At 42.5% G+C, this 21,492-nt stretch overlaps 1 protein-coding gene across 1 annotated transcript in view; it reads left to right on the plus strand.

Moving 5' to 3' along the window:
* Positions 1-8,152: 8,152 nt before the first annotated feature.
* ptprn2 (protein tyrosine phosphatase receptor type N2) overlaps positions 8,153-21,492 on the plus strand; it is a 573,154-nt gene continuing 559,814 nt past the window's right edge. Inside the window, exon 1 of the mRNA XM_060920656.1 lies at positions 8,153-8,243. Within this exon, the coding sequence (XP_060776639.1) occupies positions 8,153-8,243 (91 nt within the window). The remainder of the gene's footprint in view (positions 8,244-21,492) is intronic.

Below are 21,492 nucleotides of genomic sequence, written 5' to 3' on the forward strand. Positions count from 1 at the left end.
TAAGTTAAACAGATGTTATATTAAACTTTGTCTTGTCAACATTTTGGAAATTGTTTGTGTTCATTGAGAGATTGTTTAAAATGTTACTTTTCAAAGGGGGTGTACTCATTTACGCTCAGCACTGTATAGACTGTTTAACATTCCCCCAATCCAAAACACGACACATCTTTAACCTCAGCAGAAATGTTCTGAGATTTATGAATATGCATGAGAATGCAAATAAGAAATGCCCCCTGCATTATCCTGCCCTTTCCTCCTCCCTCTCAGATTAGTTCAGTCAGATAGATGGATAATAAACTGCTGCACGTGTGCTTAAAACTGACAGTAGAAGGTCAGATAAAGCAGGACGCATCACTCCAACACCAACACTGATTAATTTCCTACAACAGTATGAACAGTACATTCAGAACTGGCGATAAAAACAAACACAAACGTTTCCCTTTTCAGTGTCGCCACATGCAAACACATGTCGAAGAGTACATGAGAATTACAGTGTCGTGCAAAAGTATTCATCCCCCTTGGTGTTTGTTCTGTTTTTTCACATTACAAGCTGGAATTAAAATGGATTTTTGGAGGGTTAGCACCATTTGATTTACACAACATGCCTACAACTTCAAAGGTGAAAATTGTTGGTTTATTGTGACACAAACAATAATTAAGATGAAAAAACAGGAATCTGGAGTGTGCATAAGTATTCACCCCACTCAAGGTCAATACTTTGTACAGCCACCTTTTGCTGCAATTACAGCACATCTAGCCACTGGGATTTTTGCCCATTCCTCAAGGCAAAACTGCTCCAACTCCTTCAAGTTAGATGGGTTTTGTCGGTGTACAACAATCTTTAAGTTATACCACAGATTCTCAATTGGATTGAGGTCTGGGCTTTGACTCGGCCATTCCAAGACATTTAAATGTTTCCCTTTAAACCACTCCAGTGTAGCTTTAGCAGTATGTTTAGGGTTGTTGTCCTGCTGGAACGTGAACCTTCGTCCCAGTCTCAAACCTCTGGCTGATTCAAACAGGTTTTCCTCCAGAATTGCCCTGTATTTAGTGCCATCCATCTTTCCTTCAGTCCTGACCAGCTTTCCTGTCCCTGCAGATGAAAAACATCCCCACAGCATGATGCTGCCACCACCATGCTTCACTGTAGGGATGGTGTTATCAGGGTGTTAGGTTTGCCGCACACATGGGATTTCCCATGATAGCCAAAAAGATCAATTTTAGTCTCATCTGACCAGAGAATCTTCTTCCATATGTTTAGGGAGTCTGCCACATGCTGTTGTCCAAAGTCCAAACGTGTTTTCTTAAGCAATGGCTTTTTTCTGGCCATTCTTCCAGCTTAAAGTGATCCTATGGACAGATACTCCCATCTCTGCTGTGGATCTTTGCAGCTCCTTCAGTGTTATCTTTGGTGATTTTGTTGCATCTCTGATTAATGCCCTCCTTGCCCAGTCTGTGAGTTTTGGTGGGCGGGGCCTTCTCTTGTCAGGTTTGTAGTGGTACCATATTCTTTCTATTTTGCTGTAATGGATTTAATGGAACTCCCTGGGATATTCAAAGTTTCAAAGTTTGGGATTTTTTTTATAACCCAATCCTGATCTATACTTCTCTACAACAACTTTGTCTCTGACCTGTTTGGAGGCTCCTTGGATTTCATGTTGCTTGTTTAGTAGTGTTGCAGAGTCAGGGTCCTCTGAACAGGTTGATTTATACAGATATCATGTGACAGATCATGTGACACTGATTGCACACAGGTGGATCTTAATCAAATAATTATGTGACTTATGAAGTGCATTGGTTGGACCAGCTCTTATTTAGGGGTTTCATACAAAAGGGGGTGAATACTCATGCACACTCCAAACTTCTGTTTTTTCACCTTAATTATTGTTTGTGTCACAATAAAAAAAAAACAATTTGCACCTTTAAAGTGGTAGGCATGTTGTGTAAATCAAATGGTGCTAACGCTCCAAAAATCCATTTTAATTCCAGCTTGTAATGCGACAAAACAGGACAAACACCAAGGGGGTTGAATACTTTTGCAAGCCACTGTACGTACCTGGAATGGATGAGTGTTTGTTTGTTTGTTTGTTTGTTTGTTTGTTTGCTGTACATATCCCCAACCATGTTTTTATTTTAAAATTAACATCAGATTATATATTTATTATTGTGCAGTGGTTCTCACTGTCACCTCACAGCATGAAGGTCTTGGGTTCAGACCTCGCCTTTCTGTATGGAGTCTGCATGTTCTCCAGTTCCTGCGTGGGCTTCCTCTGTGTGCTCTGGTTTCCTCCAGCAGTCCAAACACATGCAGATGAGTTCAACTGTCTCCTCTAAAATGCCTGTATGTGTGTATAAATGGTTGTCTGACTCTGTGTTGGTCCCGCGGTGGATTAGTGGCTTGTCCGGGGTAAATCCTGTCTCTCACCTGACGTGAGTTGGGATTGGCTCCAGCTTCACCACAACCTGCAATAGACAAATGGTATAGAAAATTAAATATTTATTATATATTATATAGACCTGAGTGTTTTACTGGGAAATACACCACTCGTATTTTTCATATGAGCTCCATCTGGGACACGGAGAACCAAAACCGTGACATAAATCTCTATATAAATCATGAGGAAATTGATGAGTGAGTAATTTTGATAAATTTGGGGACTTTTTGTTTGTGAATGTGTCGATATAATAAAAATAAAATCACATGTTGGATTGAAGATGGGAAGTTTATCTTCTTGTGTTGAAAAACTTGCAATTTTTTATATAAAATACATCATGGATCTGAGCGACATATTTAAATAATATTGGCTGGTGTTGAGTGGTCTATCAGATATATTCCATTCAGCTAGCATGATACTGAGCGAGTCGAAGACGAATAGCTGAATGGAATATGTCTGATAGACCATGAAAAAAGCCAGTCAATATTATTATTATTATTATTATTATTATTATTATACACTCTCTTCATATCATCATTCTCAAAGGCCAATGCTAGCTTACCTGCAACTCAGTGCTGTTAGCGCGGCAGTCCAGTTACCTTCTAGCCAGTGTAGTATTAGCGAAGGCCAACGCTAATGCAGTCAAGACAAATATTATTATAATTATTATTATTTTCCCTGTGTAATTTACTTAGTTACTTTTAAAATCAACATTGATAGCTACACACAACGGAGCAACCTGGCAGCCAAAATTCTCTCAATCTTCCGTATTTAATGAAGCAAACCTGGCAGCCATGTTTGTTTACAAACTGTCACAGTCACTCGTGAATACAGAAGTTTTACATCTCCGATGTGTCTCTTTTCCAGTTTTTCGATGTCCATTGGTCTGTTTTTCTCTTGTAAATATGTGTGAAGAATATCTAATGAAGTTTTGGTAGCCTTTCAGGTGTTCAGCACATCTTCAGTTTTCAGTTTATTTATTTAGTGCTTAATTATAGCATAGCTAATCCTAGCAGTAGCACTGGATTAGTCTCATCTTCTCGCTTTCCCGGTGAACAAAGAAATAGTTCCGTGCATGTGCAGCAGAAAAGTTTTGCCGTTGGATATTTGCATGAGCTCCGACGTGTGACGTCGTGTTGTCTTGACAACCATACAATATAAGCGATATGCTAACAATATTGCATTCTATCAAACCAAATGAATGAAATCTGCTAGAAGGTTTAAAACACATGTTTTTATTCCATTGAAAAAGTGTCCTGTATGTACAGTATAATAATTCCTGATATTTCACTCCGATGACGTCACCCCCAGGTGTTTTCCTGCAGTGATGTCAAAATGGCGAACCGGTTCAAAATGACAATTCTTTTGATTAACATGCAATTATTATTTTTTTTTGTGTGTGTGGATGTGTCCATATAAGATAAAGAACATTACATGGTGATGCGAAGATATGAAGTTTATCTTCTTGTGTCGAAAATATTTTCACTCGTTCACTTCACTCAGTTGTGAGATATACAGGTACACTCACCACTCAAAGATAAACTTCATATCTTCACATGGCTGTGTAACATCCTCTATATATTATTAGATAAACTATTTACTGTGTTCCTTTTTTTTGTTTTCTAATCTATTCCATAACACACTGAAGTAAAATGGTTTCATTCTTTCTTTTGTTCTTTCTTTCTTACTCACCTTCTTTGCTGATTTTTTTAAACTTACTTTCCAACTTATTTATTTACTTATTGAAACTATTTATGTCTTTTACTCTTTCTTATCTGTTTACTCTGTTTGGTAACACACTACCCTGAAAATATATCTGTTTAGTCAAGCCTTGTGTTAATGGTGTTTATGAGGTAAAGGTGTAGCTCTAGAGGGTCCTCAGACAGAGTGTTTTGGTAAACTGGGATGTATGGATGCTGTCAGTCCCCACTCACTTGCTCACTCGAGTTTGTTGACAGTGTAGTGGCTGCTGCTTTATGTCCCGGGGCTCCCTCATGCCTGTGTTACCTTCTGGCTCTCCCCTTTTAGTTATGCTGTCATAGTTAGTTTTGCCGGAGTCCCTACTTGCACTCAGCACAAAATGTATACTGTTCCTACTTATACAGGTGACATTGGGCATACCTAACAACCTGTGTTTCTCTCTCTCTCTCCCCCCCCCAAAAAAAATCTGTCCCTCTGAGTTACATGTCAATCCTGAGATTGAGATGCTGACCTCTTCTGCTCCTCGGACCTGCCTGATCCATCCTGGTGCCCTGTGTCTGGCTGGAGTCTCATCGCATCACTCCTGTGGAGAACGGCCCCATGAGGACAGTTGAAAGTCACACTTGGAAGACGCTCTGGACTCTTACAGTAATGCTTTTATAGCTGAGGACTACAGTTGACTTGCTAACTTTAGGACTATGGGTGTCATGAACAGTTTTCCATCAATGAGGAGTTATAACATCAATGAAAACAATTAAAACTGTTAATGTTATAGTCATGTTGTCTGTTGTTGCCCAAATGAGGATGGGTTCCCTTTTGAGTCTGGTTCCTCTCGAGGTTTCTTCCTCATGTCGTCTGAGGGAGTTTTTCCTTGCCACCGTCACCACAGGCTTGCTCATTGGGGATAGATTAGGGACAAAATTAGCTCATGTTTTAAATTGTTCAAATTCTGTAAAGCTGCTTTGCGACAATGTTTACTGTTAAAAGCGCTATACAAATAAACTTGACTTGACTACTTGGGTAAAACTCTTATTTGTATGTAAATCTAATCAATATTTTTGGCTCAATCTTAATATGAAGATAATTATTACTTTGTTCTTTTTTAAAATAATAATAATAATAATAATGATGATAATGTAATGATAATAATAATGATGATTATACACTAAATACACTACCGTTCAAAAGTTTGGGGTCACTTTGAAATGTCCTTATTTTTGAAAGAAAAGCACTGTTCTTTTCAATGAAGATCACTTTAAGCTAATCAGAAATCCGCTCTATACATTGCTAATGTGGTAAATGACTATTCTAGCTGCAAATGTCTGGTTTTTGGTGCAATATCTCCATAGGTGTATAGAGGCCCATTTCCAGCAACTATCACTCCAGTGTTCTAATGGTACAATGTGTTTGCTCATTGCCTCAGAAGGCTAATGGATGATTAGAAAACCCTTGTACAATCATGTTAGCACAGCTGAAAACAGTTTAGCTCTTTAGAGAAGCTATAAAACTGACCTTCCTTTGAGCAGATTGAGTTTCTGGAGCATCACATTTGTGGGGTTGATTAAATGCTCAAAATGGCCAGAAAAAATGTCTTGACTATATTTTCTATTCATTTTACAACTTATGGTGGTAAATAAAAGTGTGACTTTTCATGGAAAACACAAAATTGTCTGGGTGACCCCAAACTTTTGAACGGTAGTATGTACAGTGCTCAGCGTAAGTGAGTACACCCCCTTTGAAAAATAACATTTTAAACAATATCTCAATGAACACAAACGATTTCCAAAATGTTGACAAGACAAAGTTTAATATAACATCTGTTTAACTTATAACGGGAAAGTAAGGCTAATAATATAACTTAGATTACACATTTTTTTGGTTTTACTCAAATTAGGGTGGTGCAAAAATGAGTACACCCCACAACAGCAACTATTACATCTAGTACTTTGTATGGCCTCCATGATTTTTAATGACAGCACCAAGTCTTCTAGGCATGGAATGAACAAGTTGGTGACATTTTGCAACATCAATCTTTTTCCATTCTTCAACAACGACCTCTTTTAGTGACTGGATGCTGGATGGAGAGTGATGCTCAACTTGTCTCTTCGGACTTCCCCATAGGTGTTCGATTGGGTTCAGATCAGGAGACATACTTGGCCACTGAATCATTTTCACCCTGTTCTTCTTCAGAAATCCAACAGTGGCCTTAGATGTGTGTTTAGTCATGTTGGAAAAGTGCACGACGACCAAGGGCACGGAGTGATGGTAGCATCTTCTCTTTCAGTATAGAGCAATACATCTGTGAATTCATGATGCCGTCAATGAAATGTAGCTCCCCGACACCAGCAGCACTCATGCAGCCCCACATAAGGATGCTGCCACCACCATGTTTCACTGTAGGCACCATGCATTTTTCTTTGTATTCCTCACCTTGGCGACGCCATACAGTTTTGAAGCCATCAGTTCCAAAAACATTTATCTTGGTCTCATCACTCCAGAGTATAGAGTCCCAGTAGTCTTCATCTTTGTCAGCATGGGCCTTGGCAAACTCTAGGCAGGCTTTTTTGTGCCTGGGCTTTAGGAGAGGCTTCTTTCGTGGACGGCATCCATGCATGCCATTCCTCTGCAGTGTACGCCGTATTGTGTCACGGGAAATAGTCACCCCAGTTTGGCTTTCTACTTCTTTAGATAACTGCAGTGAACTTGCATGCCGATTTTCTTCAACCCTTCTCATCAGAAGACGCTCCTGCCGAGGTGTTAACTTCCGTGGACGACCTGGACGTCTCTGTGAGATGGGAGCAGTTCCATCTTTCTTAAATTTTTGTACCACTTTTGCTACAGTATTCTGACTGATAAGTAAAGCTTTGCTGCTGATCTTGTAGTCTTCACCTTTGTGGTGGAAAGAAATAATTTTCTTTGGGGAATTCTGAAGAGACAAGTTGAGCATCATTCTCTATCCAGCATCCAGTCACTGAAAGAGGTCATTGTAGAAGAATGGAAAAAGATTGATGTTGCAAAATGTCGCCAACGTGTTCATTCCATGCCGAGAAGACTTGGAGTTGCCATTAAAAATCATGGAGGCCATACAAAGTACTAGATGTAGTAGTTTTTGTTGTGGGGTGTACTCATTTTTGCACCACCTTAATTTGAGTAAAACTGAAAAATGTGTAATCTAAGTTATATTATTAACCTTACTTTCACGTCATAGGTTAAACAGATGCTATATTAAACTTTGTCTTGTCAACATTTTGGAAATTGTTTGTGTTCATTGAGATATTGTTTAAAATGTTATTTTTCAAAGGGGGTGCACTCATTTACGCCGAGCACTGTATGTATATATACATATATAATGGGCGGCACGGTGGTGTAATGGTTAGCGCTGTCGCCTCACAGCAAGAAGGTCCGGGTTCGAGCCCCGTGGCCGGCGAGGGCCTTTCTGTGCGGAGTTTGCATGTTCTCCCCGTGTCCGCGTGGGTTTCCTCCGGGTGCTCCGGTTTCCCCCACAGTCCAAAGACATGCAGGTTAGGTTAACTGGTGACTCTAAATTGACCGTAGGTGTGAATGTGAGTGTGAATGGTTGTCTGTGTCTATGTGTCAGCCCTGTGATGACCTGGCGGCTTGTCCAGGGTGTACCCCGCCTTTCACCCGTAGTCAGCTGGGATAGGCTCCAGCTTGCCTGCGACCCTGTAGAACAGGATAAAGCGGCTAGAGATAATGAGATGAGATATATATGTATGTGTGAGGGTGTGTTCGGCGAGGGTGTGACGTCACCAGGCGGGGAGAGAGTGAAGGGGCGTGGTTCCGCTGGTGGTTGCTGTCCGTGGTCCTGAATCCGCGCGCTGAGAGAGAGAGAGAGTTTCTGTCCTGATCATTAAATCTATTTGTTCCTGTTCACCCTGTCGGTGTGTGAGGTTCCTCTCTGTCTCTCTCTGTGAGTGTGTGTGTGTGTGTGTGTGTGTGTGTGTCTCCGGTACCGGGACACGGCGGCGGCGCTGCTGCTCGCTCTCTGGAGCAGGATGGAGTCCCCGGGTCCGGTCCCTGTGCTCCGGCTCCCACTGCTGCTGCTCCTGCTGCTGCTCCGCCTGAGCACCGCGAGCCGCAAACACGGTCAGTATCACTACTTCCTTTATTCAACGGAAACACACGGGATATGGGGCTCGAGGGGGTTAAACACACACACACACACACACACACACGCGTGCATGCATGTACGCTGCGCGCGTGTGTGTGTGTGTGCTGTATGTTAGCGCTCGTGCATGGTGATGCTCAGAAGTGCATTCTTCCCCCATGCAATGCACAATCTGTCATTTCATTCTAAATTATAATCTAAACAAACAAACAAACAGCACCAGAGCTGAAGTGAATTAACGGGCTGTTTCCTGCGCCTCATTTCCGTCTGTCCCAAACCACACCTTACCCACTACACACTGCACTCTGTAGTGAATATCTCGTGCACAAAGTTCTCATCCTGTCTCACTGCTCACTGGAACAGAACTGGGTTTCATCCCAACTCTAAAACAAAACAAAACAAAACAAAACAAAACAAAACAAAACAAAAAGTGCGCTCATTCCCACATAAGGCACCAGGGCACTAAACTATTCCTTGTTGTCCATCTTTTCTACCTTTGATTGAATATATAGTGTCCTCATCTCATCTCATTATCTCTAGCCGCTTTATCCTGTTCCGCAGGGTCGCAGGCAAGCTGGAGCCTATCCCAGCTGACTACGGGCGAAAGGCGGGGTACACCCTGGACAAGTCGCCAGGTCATCACAGGGCTGACACATAGACACAGACAACCATTCACACTCACATTCACACCTACGGTCAATTTAGAGTCACCAATTATCCTAACCTGCATGTCTTTGGACTGTGGGGGAAACCAGAGCACCCGGAGGAAACCCACGCAGACACGGGGAGAACATGCAAACTCCGCACAGAAAGGCCCTCGCCGGCCACGGGGCTCGAACCCGGACCTTCTTGCTGTGAGGCAACAGCGCTAACCACTCCACCACCAACCCATCAGCAATTATCATACCTTACTTGTACCACATTCATGCCACTGGGGGTGCATAAGCGTACTCTTGGTGCCGGTCTCAAGCCTGGATATAAGCCCGGAGTGACAAGGTTGGACAGGATAAGGAACGAGCACATCAGAAGGACAGCACATGTGGAGAACTTGGGAATTAAGCTAAGAGAGATGAGACTGAGATAATAATAATAATAATAATAATAATAATAATAATAATAATAATAATTTACATTTGGGGCGGCATAGTGGTGTAGTGATAGGTAAGAGGTATAAGACAGTAGTGAGACCAGCTGTGATGTATGGATTGGAGACCGTACACTTAATGAAGAGACAGGAGGCAAAGTTGGAGGTGGCGGAGTTGAGGATGTTAAGGTTTGCGATGGGAGTGACGAGGTTGGACAGGATAAGGAATGAGCACATCAGAGGGACAGCACATGTGGAGAACTTGGGAATTAAGCTAAGAGAGATGCAACAAGTGCCATCACTGATTTTTCTCAAAACCAGACATATCCATGTGGCCAATCAGAGACCGCCATTAGCGTGAAGTCTTCTAAGATGGCTGTGGCCATGAAGTAGGAAATTGCTTCGTCACTTCTCGCATTTATTGGACGAAGGAGGCCATGATGGTTTCACTAGTGGGGAAGAAACATAGGCCATCAAAGTCAAATCATAATCGATAACACGTTAAGAAAATGCGGCATTCGGGTGCCGGAAAAATACCAGACGTTGTGTGCACGCATAAAGCATGTACATGTATGTTTTGCCATGCTGATAAACTCGCACCGGCTGACATTGCCCATTTTTCAGGATACTAAAGCATATTATATATCCAATTTCAGATATTTCTGTGGGCGGCACGGTGGTGTAGTGGTTAGCGCTGTCGCCTCACAGCAAGAAGGTCTGGGTTTGAGCCCCGTAGCCGGCGAGGGCCTTTCTGTGCGGAGTTTGCATGTTCTCCCCGTGTCCGCATGGGTTTCCTCCGGGTGCTCCGGTTTCCCCCACAGTCCAAAGACATGCAGGTTAGGTTAACTGGTGACTCTAAATTGAGCGTAGGTGTGAATGTGAGTGTGAATGGTTGTCTGTGTCTATGTGTCAGCCCTGTGATGACCTGGCGACTTGTCCAGGGTGTACCCTGCCTTTCGCCTGTAGTCAGCTGGGATAGGCTCCAGCTTGCCTGCGACCCTGTAGAACAGGATAAAGCGGCTACAGATAATGAGATGAGATGAGATATATCTGTTATGAAAGAAGATGGTTAAATACACTTTAAATCGAAAGGGATATGTAGCATTTTGGGGGGAAATGCAGTGGTGTGGATATGTAGCGACTTGAGAAAAAAATAATTCCTTGGTTCCGTTAAAAGCTGTTAATTAGTTCTGGATTTCATTTTTGAAGTTCATTATCATTAAGGAGTTAGTCAATACATTTTAAAACAGGATACAGTGGTTTTCCTTTTATCACTTCCCCTAATCAGAAAAAGTGATTTTTCTCGAAACAATGGAATTGGATATATCGTGTTTTGGAACTAAACTCATCTCATCTCATCTCATTATCTCTAGCCACTTTATCCTGTTCTACAGGGTCGCAGGCAAGCTGAAGCCTATCCCAGCTGACTACGGGCGAAAGGTGGGGTACACCCTGGACAAGTCGCCAGGTCATCACAGGGCTGACACATAGACACAGACAACCATTCACACTCACATTCACACCTACGGTCAATTTAGAGTCACCAGTTAACCTAACCTGCATGTCTTTGGACTGTGGGGGAAACCGGAGCACCCAGAGGAAACCCACGCGGACACGGGGAGAACATGCAAACTCCACATAGAAAGGCCCTCCCCAGCCATGGGGCTCGAACCCGGACCGTCTTGCTGTGAGGCGACAGTGCTAACCACTACACCACCATGACGCCCGTATCAAAACATTCTTACATATAGGCTCCAGCTTGCCTGCGACCCTGTAGAAGGATAAAGCGGCTACAGATAATGAGATGAGATGAGACAAACCCTGAATGATCTCAGCTCTAAAGGCTGATTGGTGTTTGGTGTTATACCAGGAATCACCACTAGATGGAGTCTGAATGAGCAAGAGCTGAACAAATTAACTTCGTGTAACTTAGTCATAACTATTGCTGGGTTTCAGTCATGTGGCTTTTCTTAGTGGAAAGTTTTACCGGAAGTGAAATAGCTGTTGGTCCAAACGGCTGCCGTAGTGCAAACAACTAGTGATGACTTATCAGAGTACGCTCGTAATCTAGAAGCCACTGCTCTCTATAGATATATTCAGAAGATTGCTACAGTATGTGCAATGGAATCGACACCTACAGTCTGGGAAAGAAGGCTTTGTCATACGATCTTGAAAACTACCCTTCAGTCGAGTTCCCCGACATCTCGAACTAGCTGGTCTTGCAGACGTCCTTCTACACCGCAAAACAGATGAAAGCGTGGAAGAGTATGGAGGCTTACAACTGTTTTGTATGTGGCTGGGTAAAGGACCTCGGGATCAAGTCGCTGCCGAATGAATCCTGTATTGTTTTTGCCCGTGTAAGTATTTTTTTTAAGCTTTTCGTTCATGTCTTTACAATGAAGCGCAAACAAACAACAGTTGGCTTGATTCTCACTTGTGTTGGCTCTTATCTCTCAGGTAAATCATTCACAAAGATCATCAGAAACCCCTTTAAAGACCTGGATCTTAGTTAAACAAGACGGAGAAGTGATCACGGCGCATTGTAACTGTACGGCTGGGGAAGAATTTTGTCGCGACCTTCATGCATATGGACTTGGTAAGGAGTGAGGAGTAAACAAAGAAACAGCTGGGGACTTTAGCACTTCGTGACTAAAAAAAGTACCGTAAAATAATGACACATAGCAAGAAAAGCACTTGGAAAACACTAAGGACAGAGCTGAGAGGGAAATACAAACCTTTCACTAAGTGATCACTGCAAACTTGAGCATGCTTCGACTCGGCTCCCTTCGATTTCAGTCAGAGGTTCACTGAAAAGCCGCCTTTCTCAACATCTTTTTGTGAAATCCTGTGTTCGTTCACCCTTTTTTATTCGTTCATGGGGAACCCTGAAGAAACTTTGATCAGTTTCACGGTTTGATCGATTCGAACAACCTAAAACAACGCAAGCGTAAGGCATTTTGCATGTGAGCAATGCACCTTCTCCGTACAAACGCTTTTTCAACTGAGCTTTGGTAGACCACCAGATAAAGTTTTGAATAACTAATGAGGTGCATGTGACGTCACATGAAACCCAGCAATACAAGGCTTTTAGATGTTATATCGCCCCCTTGTGGTGCCAAAAGGCTATTATTCCAGATTACATTAAAAGGAAGTCTTAAAAAGTCTAAAGTCCTTCCCACACAGTGCATTAGGCAAGCAGATCTCCATTTCGTAGCCCTCAGCCTCTCGCCTATTACATAGCTAGGGTTACAGTGGGGGGCGGGTCCTCTGGTAACCACAAGAGTTTGACTCCCCACTCACATCTGTATTGCAGTGTGCCTTGCCAGACAGCAGTAGGTACCATTTTTATGACGGTCTTTGGTATGACCCGACCGCGAGTAGAACTAACGATTTCCCAATCGAGAGGTGGACACGCTGGTTAGCACAAATTTATTAGGCATTTACTTTAAATGTTGGCTAATTTTAATACATCGATGACGTCTCAAAAACATGTTGATTAATAAACAATATATTGATATTTTATGACATCCCGAGTCGAGCTATGTATGACGTAGCAACGTCAGTGTTGGAATACTGGAAGTGAAATATTTATTACGATTGGAAATCTGTTCAGGGTTCTTTTTTTTTCCACCATCACTCTGTCCTCCAACTTACAACTTGCGTCCTGATTGGTCAGGAGGTTAAAAAAAAGCACTTGGTGTCTGTAGCGCTCTGCACTTTTCTGAAAACTGTCTAGAAACTTCTTCGTGACATCAACTCCAGTGGTAGAACACACACACACACCAGTTGTCGTACAGCAGCTTGGTGTAGGTTTATGTATGAAACGTGACGAAGAGACGAAGAGATTTTAATTCAATTATGGGATGTTTGCTTTATTTTCCTTCCTTTATGATAGAAGTGTGAGACTGATGAGTGTGTGTGTGTGTGTGTGTGTGTGTGTGTGTGTGTGTGTGTCCTGCCAACATTTGTGTAGTGTGAATATGACTCATAATGTTTTACACACTGTCTGTTACAGTTTCTGGACTTCTGACTCATGGTGATGTGTGATGTTTGTTCTATTTCCACGTCTGTGTTTCTGTCTAAAAAGGAAACCCGTGTCCAGATTAATGTAAGATATTTTCAGTAAGCGTGCTATCGAGTTCTGGATTGTGATTGGTCGGAAGAAGGTGTTGATTCATTTTCTAGAACAGCAGCTCTGACAATAGTGCAGATGATCATCACGGGTTTATCATTTTCAGTGCACTCGTTCTAATTGGTTATGGTTTCTATAGTAACAGCTCATTCATGGGAGGGGAAAAAAGTAAACACGTGCACCATTTTCTCCGAGGAGACTTTCTTTCTTTCTTTCTTTCTTTCTTTCTTTCTTTCTTTCTTTCTTTCTTTCTTTCTTTCTTAATCAATCAATCAATCAATCAATCAATCAATCAATCAATCAATCAATCAATGATGGAAGGAGTCCTCAGTGTCAGAGTTAAATGTTTTAACTTGAAGTTACGAGAGGAGTTTATGCTTCTTTGCGGTTTCTCGGTTACATCCTGATCGCACTACAGCTCGCGATAGGTTTGCAAACACTTTGCGATGAAAAATCCATAGCATTGCCACTAATCGTGCGATGCATGTTGAATGTTCTCCAAGGTTCATGAGTTGTTTTCTTCGTGTGTCTCTGTCGTGCATGCACTGAAATTTGGTGACGATGTTTGTTTTTGTCTGGAAACTAAGCAGCGAATGCTCACAGGTGGGTTTGGGAATACTTCCTGAAGCTCGGGGAAGAATCGCCACACCACCAAACATCTCATTTTCATCGATAACTCATCATAAAGCATTGCAAGCTGTAGTGTGACTGTAGCTGAACACAACAAGCTGCGTGGGTTACATTATATAAATAGGAACGACTGTTTATAGCTACTATAATGAACAGAAATGAGAATAAGAACTAACTTGTTTCACAGATATTAAATGTTAAAGTGTACAACGATGTTTTTTAATAAACAGAAAAGTGTGATCTGTGATGGAAGAGGACTGCAAGCTGACCTTGTGATTAACGTGTCCACCTCTCAACCGGGAGATCATGAGTTCTACTCATGGACCATCATAAAAATGGTGCCTCCTGCCATCTGGCAAGGCACACTGCAATACAGATGTAAGTGGGGACTCAAACTCTTGCGGTTACCAGAGGACTAGCTCCGACTGTAACCCTAGCTGTATAGGTGAGAGGCCGAGGGCTATAGAAGTGGAGATTGGTGTCGCCCAATGCACCTAAGTGCCTGTTTAGTACTGGGATGGAGACTGCCTGGGAAGACCAGGTCTTGGCACGGGAAGGACTTTGACTTTGATGGAAGTGGAGTAAACAGTTCGAGACATTATAATTGTAAAAATAATCACCTTCAGTCTGGTAACAGTGACTCCGCTTCTTCACGCCACCTAAGCTATATTTGTGTCCAGGACACCCAGAGCACAAACACTTCAAGCTTCTTAAATCCATTTTATTTGAAAAATTGTCTGTTACACTGTTCTTCATAGAATATCTCCAGGATTCCTGCTGAGAAAAAGCCTCCTCAGATGGAAACCTTTCATTGCTCTTGATGATGCACGTATTCTTACTAATCAGCAGTATGAGCTATATTCGCTTATCGAACAGACAGTGTTATTATGTTTCGCAGGTGATGTTGTCATATTAACTCCAGCAGAAAAGTGAAATGTGCCAGATTCCTGCTGGCTGTCTGAGTGTTTCCTCAACACGCATCGTTCAGTTCATTATAAGACCCTTCATGAGCTCAATACAGAACCAGTTTTGGAAAATTATTGGGTTTTATGCAGCAGTGGAGGCAGAAAAACAAATTACAAAACTGAACCTCTGAACACTTTGCTGAGAGACTGAAAGAAATGTCGTCTGCATACTAACGATGCCACATCCATCCATCCATCCATGGCTGGGAGTCTAAGGAGGAAAACTTACTGGGCTAAGTGGGAGGAGCTGTCTTTCTCCTATCAATCATGGTGACACTCATTGGCCAATCATGCAAGTCTTTGAGCTTATGTATGTAGAAGAGGGCAGAGTGCCCTGTCTGAAAGGATGCTGTTGGTTGGTTGGTTTACAGAGTTAAAATTTTCAAGAGCATATATTTTATGGGCGGCACGGTGGTGTAGTGGTTAGCGCCGTCGCCTCACAGCAAGAAGGTCCGGGTTCGAGCCCCGTGGCCGGCAAGGGCCTTTCTGTGTGGAGTTTGCATGTTCTCCCCGTGTCCGCGTGGGTTTCCTCTGGGTGCTCTGGTTTCCCCCACAGTCCAAAGACATGCAGGTTAGGTTAACTGGTGACTCTAAATTGACTGTAGGTGTGAATGTGAGTGTGAATGGTTGTCTGTGTCTATGTGTCAGCCCTGTGATGACCTGGCAACTTGTCCAGGGTGTACCCCGCCTTTCGCCCGTAGTCAGCTGGGATAGGCTCCAGCTTGCCTGCGACCCTGTAGAACAGGATAAAGCGGCTAGAGATAATGAGATGAGATGAGACAACCCAGCCCCTTTATGACCACTTTCAGTTTTTGGTATAATATGTAACTGTTTAGATTCCTAATTTGCAAATTGTTTCAATTTTTCAGCAAGGCACCAACTAAGAGTCAGGTTTTCACACTTGACTCTAAACCCAGGACTGATTTATGGACTGGGCTCATTATTATTGTCTATGAGGTTTGCTTTGACATTAAGGAATTCCTTCCAAACCATGCATGGATCATGCAGTTCCCTTTAATACCAACACTCAAGCAGGAAATAACAGCACGTTTTGATGCAGAGCATATCATCATGCGGAAAGATCTACAAATGAGGTGGCGTTCTCGTATAAGAAGGATTGTAGCCTCGTTTTCTAGGACGTGATCTCAGTGCAAGTATTTGCATTGGCCACTTTATTTGGTCCACCCATCCACCTGCTATTCTGTTTGATGCAGTTCTCTAATCAGCTGATCCCTTGATGCATCAAATCACGCAGATACAAATCAAGAGCTTCAGTTAATGTTCACAATGTTCAAACATCAGAATGGGAAAAATTGTGATCTCAAATTGTGACTTTCTTTTTCTTTACTGTGGTATGGGTGTTGGTTTGAGCCAGGTTTGAGTATTTCAGAAACTGATGGTCTCCTGGGGTTTGTTTTCATACACAACAGTCTCTCGAGTTTACACAGAATGGTGCGAAAAACAAAAAAAAACACTGAGTGAGTGAGCGACAGTTCTGTGGGTGGAAACAAATGCCTTGTTGATAAGAGAGGTCAGAGGAAAATTACCAGATTGAGCAGTTTGAGCTGTCAGGAAGCATATCGTAACTCATATAATCACTCTTTACAACCGTGGTGAGCAGAAAAGCATCTCAGCATGCAACAGAAAACAGAAGAACACATTGGGTTCCACTCCTTCAGCCAAGAACAGGGATCTTAGAATCATCAAGTTCCTGTTAAAGTGGCTGGTGAGCATCGATCAGTAAGGCACTCCGTCTGATCTGCAGATGGCCCTTTCTATACTGTCACAAAACCTAAAACAGGATGGAGTGTAACAAGTTGAACCAATCATGTTACTCTGGCTTGGTTAGTTTCCACACCTGATGTGGACTGTGCCGCAGTCAACAAGACCACAGTTTGGTCTCACATTTGAAAACAGCATTCACACTTCACCAGACATACGGAACTCTTGGGACAAGTCTGGTCTGGAGCTAAACAAAGTTCTGAAAATGACCTAAAGATCAGCTCTCACATGGCTCTGCAACCACAAATCAAACACTTGGCTGCTTTCCACAAACATCCGAATGCATCGGCGTCACAACAAGCTGAACAGAAGCTGCAGGATGCCATTGATTCAGCAGAACACTGTGCTGGAGGCGTGTTTAGGGGGATCTCACGGGACAATCTGTGCTTGGCACCAAGCTGAAGTCGGTTCTGTTTGGCTGGAATGAGCGTATTTAATCAGAGACATGGCGACACGCTGCCAGGCCATCTGTACCACAAAATACTGAGCCTCTCTCTCTCTGTCTCTCATACATTTGCGTTATCCTTTTGTAGCATTTCCCTCATAGCAAGATGCGTATATTTGTTGACTGGAGCATGAAAGTGCACCTGGAGAGTGCTAGAAATGACAAGAGTGAGCATAAAGGGCAGCGGGTTTGAATCCTAAACGTGATACTTGTGCATTCTTGACAGTTTTGAACTATCTGTATCTGTAAAAGTATCTGAATTTCCTTCATTACTTCCAGAATTTTAAATATGCCGTAGTTTTCTTATGAGCACAAATAACCTTTGCATAGTACAGTACTAGCTAGTTGTTGTCTTCCTAACACACTTTTAGAATCTACTGTTGATCTAAATAAGGAAGTAAGGCAATGCCCTCGTCACATGGAAGTGATCAAATCATTATCCTTACTGATGCTAACTCTAATTGAACTCCTCTGGCCTCTATAAATCCTGGGGGTGGAGCTTTGTGAACATGGATGGGATCAAGGAGTTAAAAAAAATAATTCCAGTAAACGGTGCGATGATGTCAGCTTTTTTGCTCTGGTACCCTTGCTTCTGATCATGTAATGCTAAATGATCACATGATATCTGGCTAAATGTACACTTTATTTCATTACACAATGTTCTGACTGTCACATTTGTAAGCCGACTCAAGTCTAACAGCTCTTTTCACCATTAAACTTGACCTATAATCATACAGAGTGCATTATGGGTAATACTGTACACGTGGTCCTACATATGATGCTAGGATGACTACGAACAGGAATTCGTGTAGAAAGATATATTGTTGGTGAAGTTTTCACATTGTTGGAGATTCTAAGTAAACACGGGCGCTAGAGTTTGGGACGGAGCCCAGACCCTGAGGTGCTGTGAGTAATAAAGAGCAGATGGATGTTCAATACATCATACATTATAATTCCACTGCAGTCCACAGCAACCGTTTGACTGATGATGGATTATATTAATTCCTCTTTATTTCTTTCTTACATTTGCATTTGTGGCATTTGGCAAATGCTCTTATCCAGACTGACTTATATTTATCTCATTTATGCAACTAAGAACCTTGCTCAAGGGCTCAGCAGTGGCAGCTTGGCAGTTTTGGGATTTGAACTCGGGACCTTCTGATCAGGTTTAGTGTTCAGTTGGTTAACTGGTTTGTGAAAAGTTCTCAGTCTTGTTTGGAAGACAAACAGTGACTCAGTGGAAGTTGATTGCACCACCTGGGTGCCAGGACAGAGAAGAACCTTGATTCAGGTATCTCTTGTGTTCTCAGGCCAAGTTTACATTAGACCGTATCTGTCTCGTTTTCTTCGCGGATGCACTGTCCGTTTACATTAAAACACCTGGAAACGCCGGGAAACGGGAATCCGCCAGGGTCCACGTATTCAATCTAGATTGTGTCTGGTCCGGTGCTGTGTAAACATTGAGAATACGCGGATACGCGGATATGCTGTGCTGAGCTCTAGCTGGCGTCGTCATTGGACGATGTCACTGTGACATCCACCTTCCTGATTCGCTGGCGTTGGTCATGTGACGCGACTGCTGAAAAACTGCGCGGACTTCCGCCTTGTATCACCTTTCATTAAAGAGTATAAAAGTATGAAAATACTGCAAATACTGATGCAAATACTGCCCATTGTGTAGTTATGATTGTCTTTAGGCTTGCCATCCTTCCACTTGCAAGTGGTAAGTGATATGCGCTGGGATCACACACACAGTGGCTCAGTCCCGAATCACTGCTTGTGCACTTCACTCGCGTGCTCTGTGAGCTGCGCAGGGCCGGAGTGTGCACCCTCCAGAGGGCACTCGCTGTTCAGGGCAGAGTGATTTGGAGCACAGGATGCCTGCGGAGCCGAGCATATCCGTGTATTGGTGTTGGTGTGTGCACGCGAATCGTGTATTGGTGTTGCTGTGTGCACACTAATCGTTTTAAAAACGTTAATCTGATGATCCGCTGATACGGTCTAATGTAAACCCCACCTCAGAGAAAGAGCATTGAGTCGAGCCGTTCTTGTCCCTTGTGGCTTGATGGGAGTGTTATGCAGGGTGGGGTCTGATTAGTGCTTTAAGGTATATGAGAACTGGTCTGATTCTGGCTTTGGAGACAAACGTCAGTGTTTTTTTGACATGACCTTGTCTAGTGTTGGGCCACAACAGAAGGAGGTGTGTTCAAAGGTGAGGAAGCATCATACAGAAAAATGACAAATTTGTGCTGTAATAAAAATCTAAAATAAAACTTGTATGACTGGTGTGACCAGTGGCAAGCTGTTACTATTAGAGCTGGCACTTGAGTTCAGCCAAAACTTAGCCAGACACCAAAAAAGCAACAGGGCAAAGGATTTTGTAAGGGATTAGCGGCAGGCTGCCAGGTCGCTCCATTGTGTGTAGCTGTTGATGTTGATTTTAAAAATAACTCAGTACGTTACACAGGGAAATGAATACTTAAGTCTGAGTGAAAAATACTGGGGTGAGTGTGTGTAAAGGACTATAACCAGTCAGTTACTCTAATAATAACTAAAAGTCTCTGTGTGGCTAATAGATAATCCAGAGGAGGTGAAGAGTTCATCTGTCAGTATTTTTTCTGGAAAACAGTGAATGGCAGGGCTATTAACACATGGAAACAGGGGAAATAATTCTGGCATCCCAACTACATAATACATCAGTTAGCACCCAGTCAAAGGGCTACTCAGATAAACACTCGACTTTTCACATGGAATTTTATGACACCCATCCATCCATCCATTACCTGTAGCTGCTTATCCTGTTCTACAGGGTTGCAGGCAAGCTGGAGCCTATCCCAGCTGACTATGGATGAGAGGTGGGGTACACCCTGGACAAGTCACCAGGTCATCGCAGGGCTGACACATAGAGACAAACAACCATTCACACTCACATTCACACCTACAGTCAATTTAGAGTCACCAGTTAACCTAACCTGCATGTCTTTGGACTGTGGGGGAAACCGGAGCACCCGGAGGAAACCCATGCAGACACGGGGAGAACATGCAAACTCCACACAGAAAGGCCCTTGCCGGCCACTGGGCTCAAACCCAGGACCTTCTTGCTGTGAGGCAACAGTGCTAACCACTACACCACCATGACGCCCGTATCAAAACATTCTTACATCAAAAAACAAACATCATATATTGGAGACAAATAAAAAATATATATACTGTATTAATGAATATTGTCTGTGAAGGATTCATGAAGCCAGCTTATCCCTTTTCAGACATCCCAAACACGATAATGTCCACAGGTGTGTTACACTAATTAAAGCCCCATCATAAACAATAGTGGAACTATTAATGGAACCCAAAAATTAACATATTTTACAATACAGGGATTTGGGGAAGTTCACAAAAAACAAAACAAAACCAACTTTATTCATATGAAATTATGACACTGCTACATGTGCGTGGAAGACAAGTCTGGAGACAGAAATCATAATTTCTCAGTCATTAATCGTGCTGCACTAGCTTGACTGCTTTATTAGCATTTGCTAACACGACTGATGAATGCTACACCAGCTAGAAGATGACTTCACTGGTGCACTGACTCGTGGTCAAGCTCGCGTTGGCCTTCGAGAAGTCCTTGGGCGATAAATTTTTGGTCTCCCCCACTATGAATCAAAATCTGATTTGTTAATTCAGCTGTCACTTCCGACATACAGTGGTGCTTGAAAGTTTGTGAACCCTTTAGAATTTTCTATATTTCTGCATTAATATGACCTCAAACAATATCAGATTTTCACACAAGTCCTAAAAGTAGATAAAGAGAACCCAGTTAAACAAATGAGACAAAAATATTATACTTGCTCATTTATTTATTGAGGAAAATGATCCAATATTACATATTTGTGAGTGGCAAAACTGTGATCCTTTGCTTTCAGTATCTGGTGTGACCATCTTGTGCAGTAAAAACTGCAACTAAACGTTTCCAGTAACTGTTGATCAGTCCTGCTCACCGGCTTGGAGGACTTTTAGCCTATTCCTCTGTACAGAACAGCTTAAACACTGGGATGTTGGTGGGTTTCCTCACATGAACTGCTTGCTTCAGGTCCTTCCACAACATTTTGATTGGATTAAGGTCAGGACTTTGACTTGGCCATTCCAAAACATTCACTTTATTCTTCTTTAACCATTCTTTGGTAGA

This window comes from Neoarius graeffei, chromosome 1, assembly GCF_027579695.1.
Source record: "Neoarius graeffei isolate fNeoGra1 chromosome 1, fNeoGra1.pri, whole genome shotgun sequence".
NCBI classification, from domain to species: Eukaryota; Metazoa; Chordata; class Actinopteri; order Siluriformes; family Ariidae; genus Neoarius; species Neoarius graeffei.